The 16,028-nt window shown below is 52.7% G+C and overlaps 1 protein-coding gene across 2 annotated transcripts in view; it reads left to right on the forward strand.

Moving 5' to 3' along the window:
- The window catches only part of SV2A (synaptic vesicle glycoprotein 2A), a 56,658-nt gene extending 43,966 nt beyond the window's left edge, over window positions 1–12,692 (forward strand). For both annotated transcript variants that reach the window (XM_034756786.1, XM_034756785.1), the window contains 5 exons: window positions 25–189; window positions 864–997; window positions 2,852–3,055; window positions 4,140–4,299; window positions 7,353–12,692. In XM_034756786.1, the coding sequence (XP_034612677.1) occupies window positions 25–189; window positions 864–997; window positions 2,852–3,055; window positions 4,140–4,299; window positions 7,353–7,536 (847 nt within the window). In that variant the 3' untranslated portion in view covers window positions 7,537–12,692. The remainder of the gene's footprint in view (window positions 1–24; window positions 190–863; window positions 998–2,851; window positions 3,056–4,139; window positions 4,300–7,352) is intronic.
- The last annotated feature ends 3,336 nt before the right edge of the window (window positions 12,693–16,028 follow it).

Below are 16,028 nucleotides of genomic sequence, written 5' to 3' on the forward strand. Positions count from 1 at the left end.
TCTCTCTCTCTCTCTCTCTGATAGTTACTACGGCTTGACTGTCTGGTTCCCAGACATGATCAAGCATTTACAGAACATCGAATATGCCTCCCGCACCAAGCTCTTCACCCGCGAGAAGGTGGAGCACTTCACCTTCAACTTCACCCTGGAGAACCAGATCCACCGCAACGGTGAATACTACAACGACAAGTGAGTGATGGGTCGTCCCTCCTCACCCCCAGGGCAATTAGCAAGAGCCCTCTTTGACCCTTGTGAGATGGGTCGAGGTGCTGGGGGGCCGTGCTCATGGGAAAACAACCAGGTGTCCTGTACTGGGCAGAGCCTGCAAAGACACTGGGAGGTTGGTGGGGTCTAACATGGCTCCGTGGTTGCAGAGAATGGGCTGCATGTACCTGCGCTGGGGGATCGCTAGTCTGGGCAGTGCCGGGAGGAGGTCTCTGGGCTCGAGGGGAGGAGGGCTGCATGAATAACTAGGTGCTGGAGGAAATGCAGCCAGAAACTCACCAGGAGTGCAGCTGGGGAGGTTGGGATCCTTTGTGTAACCAGAGCACGGGCATCAACAGGGCAAGCTTGCCCCTCACCCCGCCACACACCGACCCCTGCCTTTACGGACCCCCACAGTCCATGCAAGCCTTGAGTTATCTGCTGTGCCAACTGCAGATACTTAATTAACTCCCAGTCGTGGATACTGAACTGAGACCCACCAAACTCATTGCACAGAAGGGGTCTCCGAACATCCAGTGTCTGGCTTAGCAAGGTCCAGAAACCATTTTTGTTCCCCCGTGATGGAGGGACCCACACTTCCCACGCCCCCTATCCCAGTCGCTCTTGGGTCGCTCAGTCCCCGGGTTCGTGCCTGGCAGGTTCATCGGCCTCAAGTTGAAATCCGTCTCCTTTGAGGACTCCCTGTTTGAGGACTGCTACTTCGAAGACATCACCTCCAGCAACACCTTCTTCAAGAACTGCTCCTTCTTCTCCACTGTCTTCTACAACACAGGTAACTTCCTGCTGCCCTGTAACAAGTCAATGGGCCATCTAGACCGGTGGGTCTCAACCTGGCCCAATCAGCACAGAGCTGCAGCCCATGTGACATCCTCAGGGCCATAATATTGGATACGGCCCACAGTGATAAATAGGTTGAGACCCCTGAGACAGTACCAGATCCACTGGGCCACACTGACTCTGGCTTTTAGCTTATGTCTTTACTGCAAAGGTGTGTTCTGAACTTGGGTTCGCTGAATCAGGTTAACATAGCAGTACAGACCTGGCAGTTTGGGTCAGCTGCTCAAATTCAAGTTCATAAGGCAGCCAGGGACTGAACTTGAGATACTAAGCCCTGTTAAAAGCCAAGTTGCTGTGTCTTCACTTCTATTTGAACCCGAGCTAGCTAATGTGGGTTAGTTAACCCATGTTAAGAACACACCGTATTTTGCAGTGTAGACATGCCCTTAGAGACAGGCTGAAATCTCCAACACTGGACTTTGCTGGCTAATAGTATTCCTCATAGGGGAGGTTCCTTCCTGACCGGCCAGCTGGTGGTCAGCTTGTGCCATGGAGCATGAGGATTAATCGCCCTTGTGTTCGCTAGCCTAAGTAGTGCAGATGCTGCTTTTGGGGTCCCTGGAAGGGGAGGGCAAGCGACATGAACGTGATGTTTTGGGGTGTGTGTGTGTGTCAGTGGAGGGCAGCGTCTCAACCAGCGTGACGGGAGAACAAACAGGGGGCCTGATTCTCCACTGCCCTGCCCCCATCTGCAGCCATTTCCACACACCGATGCAAAAGGGGGTGTAAAAAGCTACCAGGCAGCATCCAGGAACCACTTTGCACCAGTGGAAATGGCTGGGCAAGGTGCCGCGTGGAGGAGGATTGGGCCAGGGCTGTTTTGTTTTAGGGCCTTAATTCCCCACCTGGCCCTCTGCGGGGCTTGAAATTGCTGCACTTGCTGTGAGGCTGCTGTTAAATATTCTCCGGGCCGTGCTAATCAGCCGCCTTGCGGTGACTCGGCACTGAATAGACCCTGATGGGCTTTGGGAGGGGAGCCCTAGACAAGGAGAGATCAGGCAGCTGGAGCCGCTAACCCACGTATTTTCTGAAAGGCCTCAACAAACGCTGTGGAAGGGGGAACAAATTTACCCCCCTCGTCTCCCCCCAAAAAGCCATCTTCCCCTGGGACAGATGCCACCCCAAGGCTGGCCCTGTGTGCGAGAACAAATGACCACTCGGGACCTCTGTGTCCCACCCTCCCTGTATTGCAATGCGGCACTGACTCATTCTGCCCTCTGGTGGGCTTGGATCTAGCCATTAAAACCCAGGCGCCCTAATGTTCATGTTGATTCTCTGGGTCAGTCTGCAAAACAGAAAAGGGTTAGTCTTGGTTACTTGGTTAATTACACCCCGGTGGCTTACAAGTCCCCTGCATTTCTATCGCCACTTCCAGCACCGCTGTTGAACAGCAGCTGTGTTCCACTTCAGAGGTGGCTGCATTTCAGTGGTGGGTGAGCAATCCCTGTGAAGCGTTGCTGTGTAGCCACTAAACAGCAGCCACGCTCTGTCCCAGAGGTGGCTGCTTTTCAGCGGTGGGTGGGTGACAGCTGCGCAGCGTTGCTGCGAGGCCGCTAAACAGCAGCCGCGTTGCACATGAGAAGTGGTTTGCTTTTCGGTGCTGGGTGCGCAAACCCTGGGCAATGTTGCTGTCCATCCTTTAAGCAGCTGCTGCGCTCCACCCCAGAGGTGGCTGCATCACAGCCCATCTGCCACCCCCCATTGCTTGGTGGGAGGGGCAAACGGCCTGCTAATCGCTCTGCAGCTCAGTGCAAGGCCACGCCCAGTGTCGTCTTCTCCCTCTCCGCAGACCTGTTTGAGTACAAATTCATCAACTCCAAAATGGCCAACAGCAGCTTCCTGCACAACAAAGAGGGCTGCCAGCTGGACTTCAGCGATGAGAACAACGCCTACATGATCTACTTCGTTAGCTTCCTGGGCACCCTGGCCGTGCTGCCGGGGAACATTGTCTCGGCCCTGCTCATGGACAAGATCGGGCGCCTTCGGATGCTAGGTGAGGGGCGGGGATGCTGCCTTGGGACTGGCAGGGGAAGTGGTGGTGGCAGCATGGGGATAGGGATAGCCTGTTCCTTCTGCACTGATCCCCCTGTAGACCCTGGCTGCAAGAGCAAAAATTGACCCCTGCCCCTTTAATCCAGCTTCCCTGTGGCTTGAAGTTGCAGCTGCCCCCTCCTGGCCAGAGAGGGTCTCCCCCATTAACAGAAATCCCCAGGCTGGCTGCATGCCTCCTTGGTAGAGCTGGGAAGGAAAGGTTTCCCCAGCGCGTGAAAATTTTTGAGATTTCAAAGTTTCCCCCCATCCAGATTCGGGACAAAAAATTTGAAAATCTTAAACATGGTCCCGAACTGAAAACCAGAATGTTTTCTTTCCGAACCCGGCCGGTGACCCATTCCGTTTCGATCGTTTCCAAAGGTTTGGTTTTTAGTTCCACCTCTTCTCTTTTGAAAAGACGGGTGTTTATCAGACCCGAACAACGTTTCAAAATGAAAAATCATTTTAAGCTGAACGACAGAACTCCTCAAATGGTTCGAAAGGGGAAATTCATCAGATTTGACCCTTTCCCACGAACAGGTTCAATGATTCCATTTTCCTACCCAAAAAAAAGAAATGTTGATTGAAAAATTCCCAACTGGCTCTATTCCTTGACTGATGCCTGAGCTAGATCCACTTGTATCATAGGCATCAGCTGTTCCCAGTGAACCTTCTCCGCCTTGACCGGCACCGAGGGGAAACTTCTCCTTGCAGAGCAGCGGCACGGCTAGGATTCGGGCCAGTTGCTTCAGCGGCCTCTTGTAGCTGGAGGGCCTGGCAGAATTGCAGTCTGTGGCTCTCGCACCGGCAGAACGAAGGAGCAAGGAGAGCTGGTGGGCAGGGCAGGGAGGCTGGAGAAGAGAAGGCTCTTGCACTGGGTTGTGTGGAGGGGACGGTCAGGAGGCCTTGCAGGACTGATGCATAGGAGAAGGTTCTTGCACCAGGCGGGTGATGCTGGCTTTGACCAGGTCCGATTCCAGCCAGGCCTGTACCTGCGGATACACCCTCCTCCCCAGCCTAACACGCCTCTCCTCGTCCTGCTGCAGCCGGCTCCAGCGTGATGTCGTGCGTCAGCTGCTTCTTCCTGTCGTTCGGGAACAGCGAGTCAGCCATGATCGCCCTGCTCTGCCTTTTCGGCGGGGTCAGCATCGCCTCCTGGAATGCCTTGGACGTGCTGACGGTGGAGCTCTACCCCTCGGACAAAAGGTACAAGTCTCTGCCTCCATTATCCACCCAAGGCAGAGCACGTCCTGATCCCGGGATGCCCAGTCCAGACGTGGGCTGGTCCCGTGACGCCACCTCGGGGTGGCTGAGAAGGAGGAATCCTGGATTACCACCTCGACTGGTAGCTTTGGGAACACGATGCGGTAACGATAAATACCGGTTAGGGCCTGAAGGACGCTGCATGTTGGGGGGAGGGAAGGTTGCCCAATGGCTAGAGCAGAATGACTGGGAGTCAAGACTCCTGGGTCCTATTCTCAGCCCCAGAAGGAGAGTCTAGTGGTTAGAGCAGAAGCAAGGAGCCAGTCAGAAACTTACCAACTAAACTTAATTTTGCTGGAAAATGCCAGTTTGGCAGAGTGAAATCTTGAGCCAAATCAGGCAGAGATTTGACCAAACCTTTGTTGAATGCCAGCTCCAGGGGATGGAGAGGCAAAGACCAGAGTGCCCCTGCCTCCCCCTGCCCCAGCTCGGTGGGACGAGCAGCACCTCTCCGGCGCTAGGGTGACCAGATGTCCCGATTTTATAGGGACTGTCCTGATATTTGGGACTTCGTCTTCTATAGGTGACTATTACTCCCCCACCCCCTGTCCTGATTTTTCACACTTGCTGTCTGGTCACCCTCTCGGCCACCCAGAGCTGGGGCGGTTCACAGGGAAGCAATGTGGTAGGGCTCTCTGCCTCTCCAGCACTGGGCAGGAAGGTACTTGTTAATTTCACAAGAAATTAACTAGAGCCTTCCCTGAGGGCAGCTGGAAAGCCAAAAAGTTCCATTTCAGTTCTTCCCAAATGGAATTTTTCCTTAATCTCATTTCCATGAAAATTTCCACAGTTTTGACATTTCAGCCTGCTGTGGGAGGGCACATTTTGATTAATAAGATTCAGACTTTTAAGCTTGGAAAAGAGACGAATAAGGCGGGATATGATAGAGGTCTATAAACTCATGACTGGTGTGGAGAAAGTAAATCAGGAAGTGTTATTTACTCCTCCTCATAACACAAGAACTAGGGGTCACCAAATGAAATGAATAGGCAGCAGGTTTAAAACAAACAAAAGGAAGTATTTCTTCACACAACGCACAGTCAACCTTTGGAACTCCTTGCCAGAGGATGTTGTGAAGGCCAAGACTGTAACAGGGTTCAAAAAAGAACTAGCTAAGTTCATGGAGGATAGGTCCATCAATGGCTATTAGCCAGGATGGGCAGAGATGGTGTCCCTTGCCTCTATTTGCCAGAAGCTGGGAATGGGCGACAGGGGATGGATCACTTGATGATTACCTGTTCTATTCATTCCCTCTGGGCATTGGCCACTGTTGGTCTGTGTACTAGAATACTGGGCTAGATGGACCTTTGGTCTGCCCCAGTATGGCCGTTCTCATGTTCTTAAAACTGGACAAATTTTCACAGAAAGGAAGCCCCCCCCCTCTTTTTCAGCCAGTTCTAGTCCCAGCTCTGGGTGGGGAGTGGTGTCTACTGGGCAGAGTAGAGCACTGGGACACAGGACTCCTGGGGGTCCTCTTCCCACCTCTGCTGCTGCCTGGCTGCACAGACCTGTGACTTCCTCTTGCTGTACCCCCGTTTTCTCATCTGTGAATTGGGCACTGACTGTAGAGTGAGCCCCGGCATGGGTGAATTTGACTCGGAGAGGGGGACCAGTGAGGAGATCTTATGCCGCATTCCCAAGAGCCAGCAATCATAGTTTAGCCGGACCAGGCCTACGCTGGCACGCTGAGCCTGCCGGCTGGCATCCCCTGCATTTGCAATCGGTTCCCAACCCCTCTCCCTGGGCTGCCAATTTGTCCCGCCCCCCCCCCCTCCTGAGATGCCAGGGGTTCCCCATCAACCTTTGTGCTTGGGGAAGGCTCACAAAAGATTCTGGGAGCACATCAACATTTGCATGGTGGGGGCGGGCGAGGCTGCAGGTTTGAGGCTGAACATGCGGAGGACAAGGCATTGTTAATGCAGAGCGGCTCAAGGGCGCCACCTCCAGGCTAAGCCATGAATCACATCCCTTTCACCTGGGACTGAGTCACTGCGGCTGACCGCTGCTGACACCCCTGATGGCAGGGGGGAAATCACGCAGGCCCAACTGATGCACAGAGCTGCCGGCTTGGGCCTTGGCTGCCGGGAGGGCCCATCACTGAGAGCGAGGGGCATTGCTGCATGGGCACCAGGTGATGGTCTGGGCTCCCCTTGTGCCTGATGCATGTGGGCTCGGCTTTGTGCAGACCCCCTAGGAAAAGGGGATCTTTGACGGCAGCTTGCTGCAGGCTGGAAATAGACAATAGGAAAGGAGAGGAGAGCAGGTGGCCTGTGTACAGGGACTGGGGAGCTGCTCCAGGCATTAAGGCATTAAATGGACCAGGCTTTGCTTTAGCAGGGGGCTTGGGGGCTCCTGGAAGGAGGATCCCCCTTCTCTAAGCGGGTGGGGCAGGGGGATGGAAGCTGGGCCTTTGTGCTGACTAGAGGCAGGCTGGAGAGTTTGCAGCTAAAGTTAGAACGCAGGGCCTGTCATTGAAGAGTTTTATGGCAGCTTTGCCGTAATTGGTGTTAAATACACTGGGGTGACTGATTTCCTGATAGAAAAATACATGCGAACAGCAGAGCTTTAAACAGTGTGTGTGTGTGTGTGTGTCTACAATAAAAACCCTTTCCCCACTCCAGCATTGGGTGTTATGGATAGCATCTGCACCCCAGCTGAGCTCAGGGCCCCATTGTGCTGGGTGCTGTACGTATACAGAGAGAGACGCAGGCCCTGCCACAAAGCACTCACAGTTGAAATGGAGAAAGGGTGTGAGGGGAAGGGACTTGGCCGAGGTCATGCAGTAGATCAGTGGCAGAGCCAGGAATAGACCGCAGGTGTCCAGATTCCCAGGCCACAAGGCTGAAACGCTGGACCGCTGCTGCTATGACCCCACTTGTTCTCCATCTTTTAGGGAGAAACAGGACATTAACCCCATCCCCAGCCTACCAGCCTACTGCCCCCCCCCAACCCCTTTAGCTCGCCCATAACCTCGTCCTCTCTCCCCGCTTCTCTAGGACGACAGCCTTCGGCTTCCTCAATGCCCTCTGCAAGCTGGCGGCCGTCCTGGGCATCAGCATCTTCACCTCCTTCGTCGGCGTCACGAAAGCCGTGCCCATCTTGCTGGCCTCGACAGCGCTGGCTGTGGGCAGCTCGCTAGCGTTGAGGCTGCCGGAGACGCGCGGGCAGGTGTTGCAGTGAGTGGGGCGTGCCCCCCCCCAGATTTCCTCCCCCACAGGAGATTCAAGTTGTTAGACACTGTGAAATGTCTTATTTTCTGATTTCGATGATTTTATTTTTTCGCTCTCCTTCCCCCAACCGCTCCTTCCTTCCCGGCCTCCCCCCTCTTTTTTCGGTGTCATTACGTGTGTGAGAATCGGCTCATTCGTTGTGGGAGTTGAGGAGGGGGGGAAGAAAACTTGACTGAGAAGGAGAAGGGGGAAAGAACCTCTTTGCACTAAATTCAGGCTGGAAACGGCCCAGCCGCGGCAGTGTGAACGGATTAACTGGGCAAGCGCCAATTGACCTAGCTCCTGATCAGAGCTAGGGGCTAGGGCCAGCTCCTCAAAGGGGACATCTAACGTCTAGGCGCCCTGCCACGCAGCAGTAACCCAAAATCCCTTGTTGGAGCTCGCCCTTGGGTGTGCGCTGATGAACACGTGATCCATTTAATTTCACACTTGTGGGTGTAAACTAGTAGTACGTGCAACGTGTGCTCACGGATCTTGGCTGTGTAATATTCTCCAAATCCTCGTTTATTTTTTTCATCAGCCACCTGTGGTGTGTGGAGAGCAACGCAACCTCCCCTCCCCCCCCACTGCTTTTTCGGGGCCCTTTGAGTTGTATGTAAAGTGGCGTCGATTTCAGGTGTTAACAAAGCATCCGTTTCAGGCTCCTAAGCCAGGTTTGCGGGAGCAAACCGGCAGAGCTCAGTTGTTCCTCTGTGTCACGTGAACCGAATTTGAAATCCTGATCTGCACGCGTCCTTGCATCGTGTCTCGCTGGTGTCACAAATCGCTGGTCAAGCCGCGCCAGACGCCGCTGGCATCCACCCCTGTAGACTCTAGTGGTATCGGACATTCATACATTTTGCAGGCAGCAGGTCTAGGATCTCATTGGCATGGCAGAGGCTGTATCAGAGCAGCGGTTCCATCCTTGGCTCCGGTGGGTGGCTGGTCCTAATGTGCCGAGCGCCTCAGTTTCCCCCTCTGTAAGACAGGGACCATGATACTTGCATCCTTCTGTTGAGTGCTTTAGAGGAAAGGTGCTGTGTGTGAGGGCAAAGTAGCATTATTTTTTCTCCTTTGGACCAACATCAGCTCAACTATCCCTCTGTAACTGGACCGAATTTCACGCACTAATCCAGGGCGATTCCCCTCTTCCAATTATCCATTGCAGCTGAACAATACAGCGATGCTCGGTTTCTTGTATTATTGTTTATTCAGGGATTTTAAACATTGTTTCTTCTGTTTGGGGGGAGAACATTTGACTTTGAAGCTTAGGGATTGTGCTTTTGGTGGTTGTTTGTGCTTTTTTTTTTTTAATTCTCCCCAAGTCCCTCCCCACAGAGGCCATCCAGAAACACAGCCTGGGGTGGGTGGGGGGCAGGGTGGGATAGTAACACCTGTGAGCTCCAAACGGAGATCAGCGCTCCATTGCGCCAGGCCAGCAGCCCAGCTGGCCTGAAAGTGATGCTAACCTCTGTCTGGTCTGTGGGTTGCTGGTCATTCCAATTAGGCGTTTCGTGTATTTAACTTTGTAGCCCTCTGTCTCTCTGCCCTCCCCCAGCTCCTTGGTTGACCCTAAGGTCTGATCTACACTTAGATCAACCCAGCTATGTCGCTCTCAAAGGGGAAGTGTGATCCTTGAAAAATCGATTGCCTGGGACGCTTGCCGGAGGGAACTCCCCAGGGGTTGAGGGCATGTAAGGCCCAATCGCTCCACACAAACGGGCTCTATTTTTGCAACACCCAAAGCACCGCGCCTTGCTCATTAGAGACGGGACAAACCCGAGCCCCGACTGGCTTTTCTTGCTGTCTCTTTCCTGCTGCAGATTGAACTGACGTAAGGCAGGGCTGGGCAGTGCTGGGTGCTGCCGGGGGCTTCGAGGCATCTTATGCCAAGAGTTTGCTCACCGCGTGTATCCAGGACGAGCTGGGCAAATGTATTGCTCGGCTGAAGGAGCACTGAGGTCAGAGGTCCTTAGGGGCAGCAGGGGGCTATTTTAAAGACACCCTAATGTGGGTTGCAAAGGGCCCACCCTGATAGGCAGCAGTGGATGTTGGATGGAGAACAGCGCCATCTACGGGCACAGCGTGGACGCACACCCTGGCTTTCCTTCTCTCCTTAGGACCAATGCCCTTTTTTCATTCCAAGCTGGGTGTCACATGCTGGCCCTTTAATTCTCTGCGCTATAAAGCCAGCACTGTCCAGGAACCAAGAGGCTAAGAAGCTGTCTTGGGGGCTCTCCTTTCTCAGCGCTGGTCGTAGCTTAGAATTTAAATGTTCTTTAAAACCCCAGCTAATGTGAGGCCGATGTCTCAGCATCTTCCCCATCTCGTGGCTTGGAATCCATGAGAGAAGGATCCCGGCCGTGTCCTTTCTGCTGTCAGCAAGGGGATGGAGGGACTCGATTCTGTTCTGACCTTGCGCTGGAAGAGACACAAGCGCGTTGCCTTGCTGGATGGCAGGAGAGTGTTTATACACATTCACCCACTGAGGCCAACGGGATTTAAGCACGTGCTGGAGTGCTGGCTTAAAATCCGGATGGTGAGTGAGTTCCAACCCAGATCTTCAATTACTCTAACCCCCCCGCTGCCCCGCCACTTAATTCTAACAAGCAGCAGGACCCCAACGATGGTGCGAAAGGAAATAAGGTTTTTAAAACCAGATCTCTACCTTGCAGGGTGACAGAGCAATTCTTAATTTAAAAACAATAATAATAATGCACTGGGCTACGTCTTTATGCTGCTCTCTGTTATCCTGGGGGTAAATCTGGAGTAAATCCTTGTCATATCGGTCTAACAGAGCAGAATCTGGACTTCAGGGCAGCTTTGATTGGAGGAAAGGGGAGAGGGGAGTCATGGTTCTCTGGTTGTATTTTATAACCCATTTACATAACAAAGCCCCCTAATTGTCACATTGTAGGTTAATCGCTCAATGGGCCCATGTGTCATCATCTGAAGGTCTGAACAGGCGTGTGGTCCCCGGTGCCCCTTCATCTAATCATAGCAGCTGGACACACACGGAGCCAAAAATGTTATTTTCAACAAGGGATGAAATTGACAAGCACCTGTGTTGGTTTTGCTGGGGGTCTTTGGTGTAATGGGTGCCAGCCGAGCTCCAAAACAGGGAATTAAATATCTTGCCTTCGCTGCAGAGCTAAAAAGAGAAATGAACTGTATTGGGGGGGGGTCAGTTTAAGGTCACCTAGGTCCACATTAGACAATAGAGCAAGGCTGCCAATTCTCTTCTGATGCGTAGAGAAGTGTGGCGTACATCAAGGGGGGAAACGTACTGCTGTATCATTTTAAGCGAGAGTTGTATTTTTTTACATTTTAGGAGATATTTAAGAGTAGTATATTTTTCTTTATTTAATAATTTTACACCAGATCTCAGTTTCCCCTCCTCTCGCAAGCTTGTGACCAAGCGTAGCTGAAAGCAAGAGATTTTGTCTCTCTCTCAGCTCCCCTGCTTCCCCCGCTGGGCTGTCTGAGCACATCCCAATGTCTAATGCTCACAGCCCTACTGGGCGGCAAGTTACAGGCAGGGAAACTGAGGCACAGAGAGACAAAGAGTCGGTCTCTCCTGTGATCAGAGGAGGGAGTGCAGCACGAGTAGACATATCCAACCTAGCTGTGATCTCACTCGCTTGAGTAACAATAGCAATAAAGTTGCAGCACCAGGGACCGTACAAACCCACTCAGCTCCCTGCCTGTGCTCTAGGCTTCACTGCTACCGGTGCGCCAGTTAGCAGGCTCGGGCCTGTCTATACATGCTGCAGTCACACCGCTGCAGGGAATGTAGACGCTCCCTAAGTGACTTGCCCATGGTCACACAGGCAATCTGTGGCAGAGGTAAGAATCGAACCTAGCTCAGGCTCCCTAGCCCAGCTATCATTCCTCTACGTCTCTGGCAGAAAGAAAGGGCATAATGTTTCTTCCATTAACAAAACTTAATTAAACAAAGGAGGATGACAAGCGAAGGATTTGCCCTGGAGAATCAGGGCCGCTGGCCCAGGTGGAGGGTGGCATCAGTTTGAGAGTGATTTTCATCTCGTGCACAAGGCTGCGTGGCCACAGTTCACTTTAAATGAGGCTTATTTGGGTTTAATTTAAGATGCTTGAGCATCAGGTTAACGTAAACTGACCTAGCAGCAGCCACACAAGGGTTTGCAGCACTTTAAGAACCACCTTCCGTTAAGCCCACGTAGCTGCTTTGTAGGCGCTAGGTCTTATCATCATCCCCTGGGCCCAATTCTTCAGTGCCTCGGGCTTGCAGCATCATGTACAGCTGGGTAAAGTGAACGCATAGCGCCACTGCTCTGACGTGCCGGCACTGCACACCCATTCAGTCCCTTGCACAGCGGGTGCGCACCACTCCCTAGTGAGAAAAGTGGTGATTTGCACTGATCAGTGGCTGCACAAGGGGCAAGGCAAAGAGCGAATCAGCCCCTGGGCCTCCCATGATGGCTGATAGCTGGGGGATCAGAGAAAGGACATGCATCAAGCACCTGCATATAATGTGACAGAGAATTTCCTTCCTGACCCATGCAGCAATCATAGCTCCAGTCCTGAAGCATGACAGTTGATCGATGTTATTTTAGCAGCTAACCACAAGGTTATTGCTGGGTAGCCAGTCCCTTTAATAAAGGTACCAAAAGGCCAAGCGCTATAGTAGGACAAAGGTCCCACCTAGGAGAGGCTCAGCTCAATTGAAGAAGCTATGCTGGTCCCAACTACGTTAGTTTTTCCACCCCACTGTGCATGGGGCCAGACTGGATTACGACCACATTGTAACCTGAGCCAGAAGGGAGCTTGAGTGTTGCCCACACAAGCTCATTTTAAAAGGCCGGTGTAGATGGGAGATTAGAAAACCTGGTCCTGATGCTGCAGCCTAGGGGACCCCAATGCAACCTGCTCCAGTGAGGGAGGGCTGCACGACCCAGTTGAGCGTCCATGTTTCGCTATCCTAACCAGGCTGTTTGCGCCTCTCTCCTATCGGCTCGGCAGGCGCGCTTGCCTCATGGCTGCCTGAGCGACGAAGGGGACTGATTTTTTAGAAAGATTTAACTCGAGACCCTGGACTCAGCTTAGAGTCCTGTGGCACCTTATAGACTAACAGACTAACACCCACTTCTTCGGCTGTATTCATCCACGAAAGGCAAGCTCCTACACATCTGTTAGTCTATAAGGTGCCACAGGACTCTTTGCTGCTTTTACAGATCCAGACTAACACGGTTACCCCTCTGATACTGGACTCAGCTTGTTCCTATCCTGGGTTACACATTTCTCACCGTAGAGACAAACCACTCTGGGCCAAAAGAGTGAGGCCGCGATCCGTGGGAATAGCACAGCTGGTGTGGATGGCCTTGTGCAGTAATTTACAACAGACGAACTGAACTCTGGCCGGAATCTTCAAAAGCACCCACGTCACGTGGGAGCATCCGTCCCATTTTCAGATGTGACGTAGGAGCCTGAGTTTTATGGACTTTCAATAGGATTTGGGCTCTTAAATCACTCAGCTGCTTTTGAAAATGTTACCCCTAAGTCCCATTGTGAATAGGGCTTATGAGTCCGAGCATCTGAGTGTTGTGCGCGTAAGAGATCTGATTTGCAGACGGCTCACCTTCTGGGCAGCGAGCTGCGTTAAGATGGCTCAACATGGGTATGCAAAAAAAAAAAAGGGGGTGTGTGTCCAAAATCACTAGTCGCTTTTGACAATACGTCTCCTAAATCTCGTTGAAAGTCAAGAAGATTTAGGCTCCTAAGGGTTTAAGTCACTTTTGGAAATGGGACTTAGGCATTTTGGAAAATATTACCCTGAGTCTCCTTTTTAAAAAAACAGTCATCATTGTATCACGCTTTTCGTTTAAAAATCTAGTTGCAAACTGGAGCCCAAGACGAGAGAGCAGTAGGAGAGCGACGTTCTAAGCAAGAGGGATTTTTATCTTACTGGAGCAAACTGGTCCAAGGGAGGGGAAGGTCTGCCCTACCCCCCGCCCCCTTTTCAAGAATTATTTTGAAATGTAAAAGATTTAAAAGAGGGAACATTTTGGAAAATGTTCACCAGCTGCTTGAAAAGAAAAGGGGGGAAGGGGATAAATGTCACAAATATTTTGAAAATGGTCACTTGCCCTCCCCCCGCAAACATGGACCAAATGTAGGTGTCCCCCACCCAGCTTGGCCCCAACTCTTCTGCAGGGTCAGCCTGTTGGCCCGGGCTCCTTATAAATAACCAGCACCCCAGTCTTCTGAGGTCAGCAGAAACTCTCTGCCTTCCCCACAACCCCTGCTGCGATGGCTCACACACAGCCCTGCCTGTGGGGCACCTCGCGGGTGTTTGGGAACAGGCGCGGCGGCATTCCTGGGTGAGCACAGCGCCAGCCACACACGATGTAGGAAAAAGCACAAAGCCGGACAGATTCTCCCCTGCACCCTGCTGCCACTCAGAGCTGCCGATTCCGCCCCTCGACCCCAGGTTCCTCGTTCCCAGCTAACCCCCAGAGCTACACCAAGGCAAAGCTGAAGTAACCCAGGGCAGAAGTGGGCCGATTAGGAGCCTGAGTCTCCTCTCCACTGAGGTTACCTTTGAGCATCAGGCCTGTAGCAGGAACAGCAGCTGCACCTCCCAGGCCTGGATTCTGATCTCACACCCATGGAAACGTGACACGACTCCCGTGGACGTGCTCTGGGAGGAAGCTCACCGCGACAGCGACCAGCTACCAGCGACGCTCCTCCATTGGTGGTGGACCCTGCTCCATTTGAGCCACGCTGGTACAGTCACTAACGATGTGTTTTGAAAGGCGGAGGGAAGGGTGGGTACATAGAACAGGCTAATCAGGACAGCTCTGAAATGCACCGCTCGCCCAGGACAACCCTTACTTGACCCTTCCGTCAAGTTCGATGACGCCGTTCTGTGGGTCAGACGCACACAGCCCTGACCGCCGAATGCCAAATACTTTTTGACTTTTTTTTTTTAATTACTGTCGTTCATTTCTTCTCACTCAACTAAACAGATGCAGCAGTCCCAGCTGATGGGGAGCGGGAGGGTTAGGGCAGCACAGGTGTGTCACGGTGAGGGGCATTTGGTCCAGGTGGAAGGGTTTGCAAGTGGTGCTTTAGGGGAAGGAAGGAGGTTGTTTTCAGAGCCCCCTGCAGGTCCGGCTCCATGCACAATTGGATTTCCTGCCTTCCCTCTGTGGAGCAGATCGGGGGGTTCCCAGAGCACAATTTAAACAAGCAGCTAAAGTCTTAAAACCAGCAGCTGTTGGGCAAGCACAAAGGTACCTGCACCAACCTGGAACAAGACCAACCTAAAACCAGCTGGGCTTCCTTTTACCCTGGAGCCCAAATGCCCACCAGCATCCCCCCAAGCATGGGCCACGAGGCGCTCACACACCTTTGGGAACGCCTGGAAAGAAACAGCTGCTGCGTCTCAACCACGCCCCCCCCCCCCCCATTGCCACCCGGCGTCCTCACTTCATCCAGACTGATGCACCTTGGCAAAGGGACAAGACAAATAATGGAGGGGGGGCCTCTAGCTAACGAGAGGCAAGCTAGAACTGGGTAAAAACCAGAATCATAGAATCGTGGGACTGGAAGGGACCTCAAGAGGTCATCTAGTCCAGTCCCCTGCAGTCTTGGCAGGACTAAGTATTATCTAGATCATCCCTGACAGGTGTTTGTCTAACCTGCTCTTAAAAATCTCCAATGATGGAGATGCCACAATGTCCCTGGGCAATTTATTCCAGTGCTTAACCACCCAGACAGTTAGGAAGTTTTTCCTAATGTCCAACCTAAACCGCCCATGCTGCAATTTAAGCCCATGACCATACGTCATCGCTTAACCCTGCTCGGGTGCAGCCTAGCCCCGTGGCTGGGCTAGCACCCAAGGGAGCCCTTAGAAGGACAAAAGCACGTGGGAAGCAAAGAACTACAGTCGCGACGTGCGTTCCCATAATGGGAGGGTCAGATTTTCAGCCCGTCCCCGCCTGGCTTGTTGCCCCTAGCAATGATCAGTCACAAGGGCAGATACAGCATTTCTTCCCTCCGCCCGTCCCTTAGTTTAGGGCCTCTCCTGCCACGCTTGGGCCGCCACTGATTCAGCCGTTTAGCTGCATGGAGAACGGTCTTCCCGCCCCGTGAACGTGGTCGAGCGTTTCAAGTTTTTGCCCCTCCGTCTCACTTGGGACAGAAGAGTCGAAATCACAGCTATTCGCACAGCCAAACCCTGATGCCGTTTGCCAGCTGAAATATTTTTGTCACGCTACTTTCTGGCCGTGGCCTTTCCCCTCGGACTGTTTTTCTTTTCTTTTTCAAACCTTGTTTTCGATTGAACGCGCTGAAATGGCCAACCCAAGAGACACGGCAAATGGGAACATGTCGCTTACGAAGTGTCGAGTGAAGCGTTTCAATGGTGTTTAAACGGTTCCCTCCACCCTGTTCCGAGCTGGGCGATTCGCCGAACCCAGC

This window comes from Trachemys scripta, chromosome 24 (genome assembly GCF_013100865.1).
Source record: "Trachemys scripta elegans isolate TJP31775 chromosome 24, CAS_Tse_1.0, whole genome shotgun sequence".
Classification (NCBI taxonomy): domain Eukaryota; kingdom Metazoa; phylum Chordata; order Testudines; family Emydidae; genus Trachemys; species Trachemys scripta.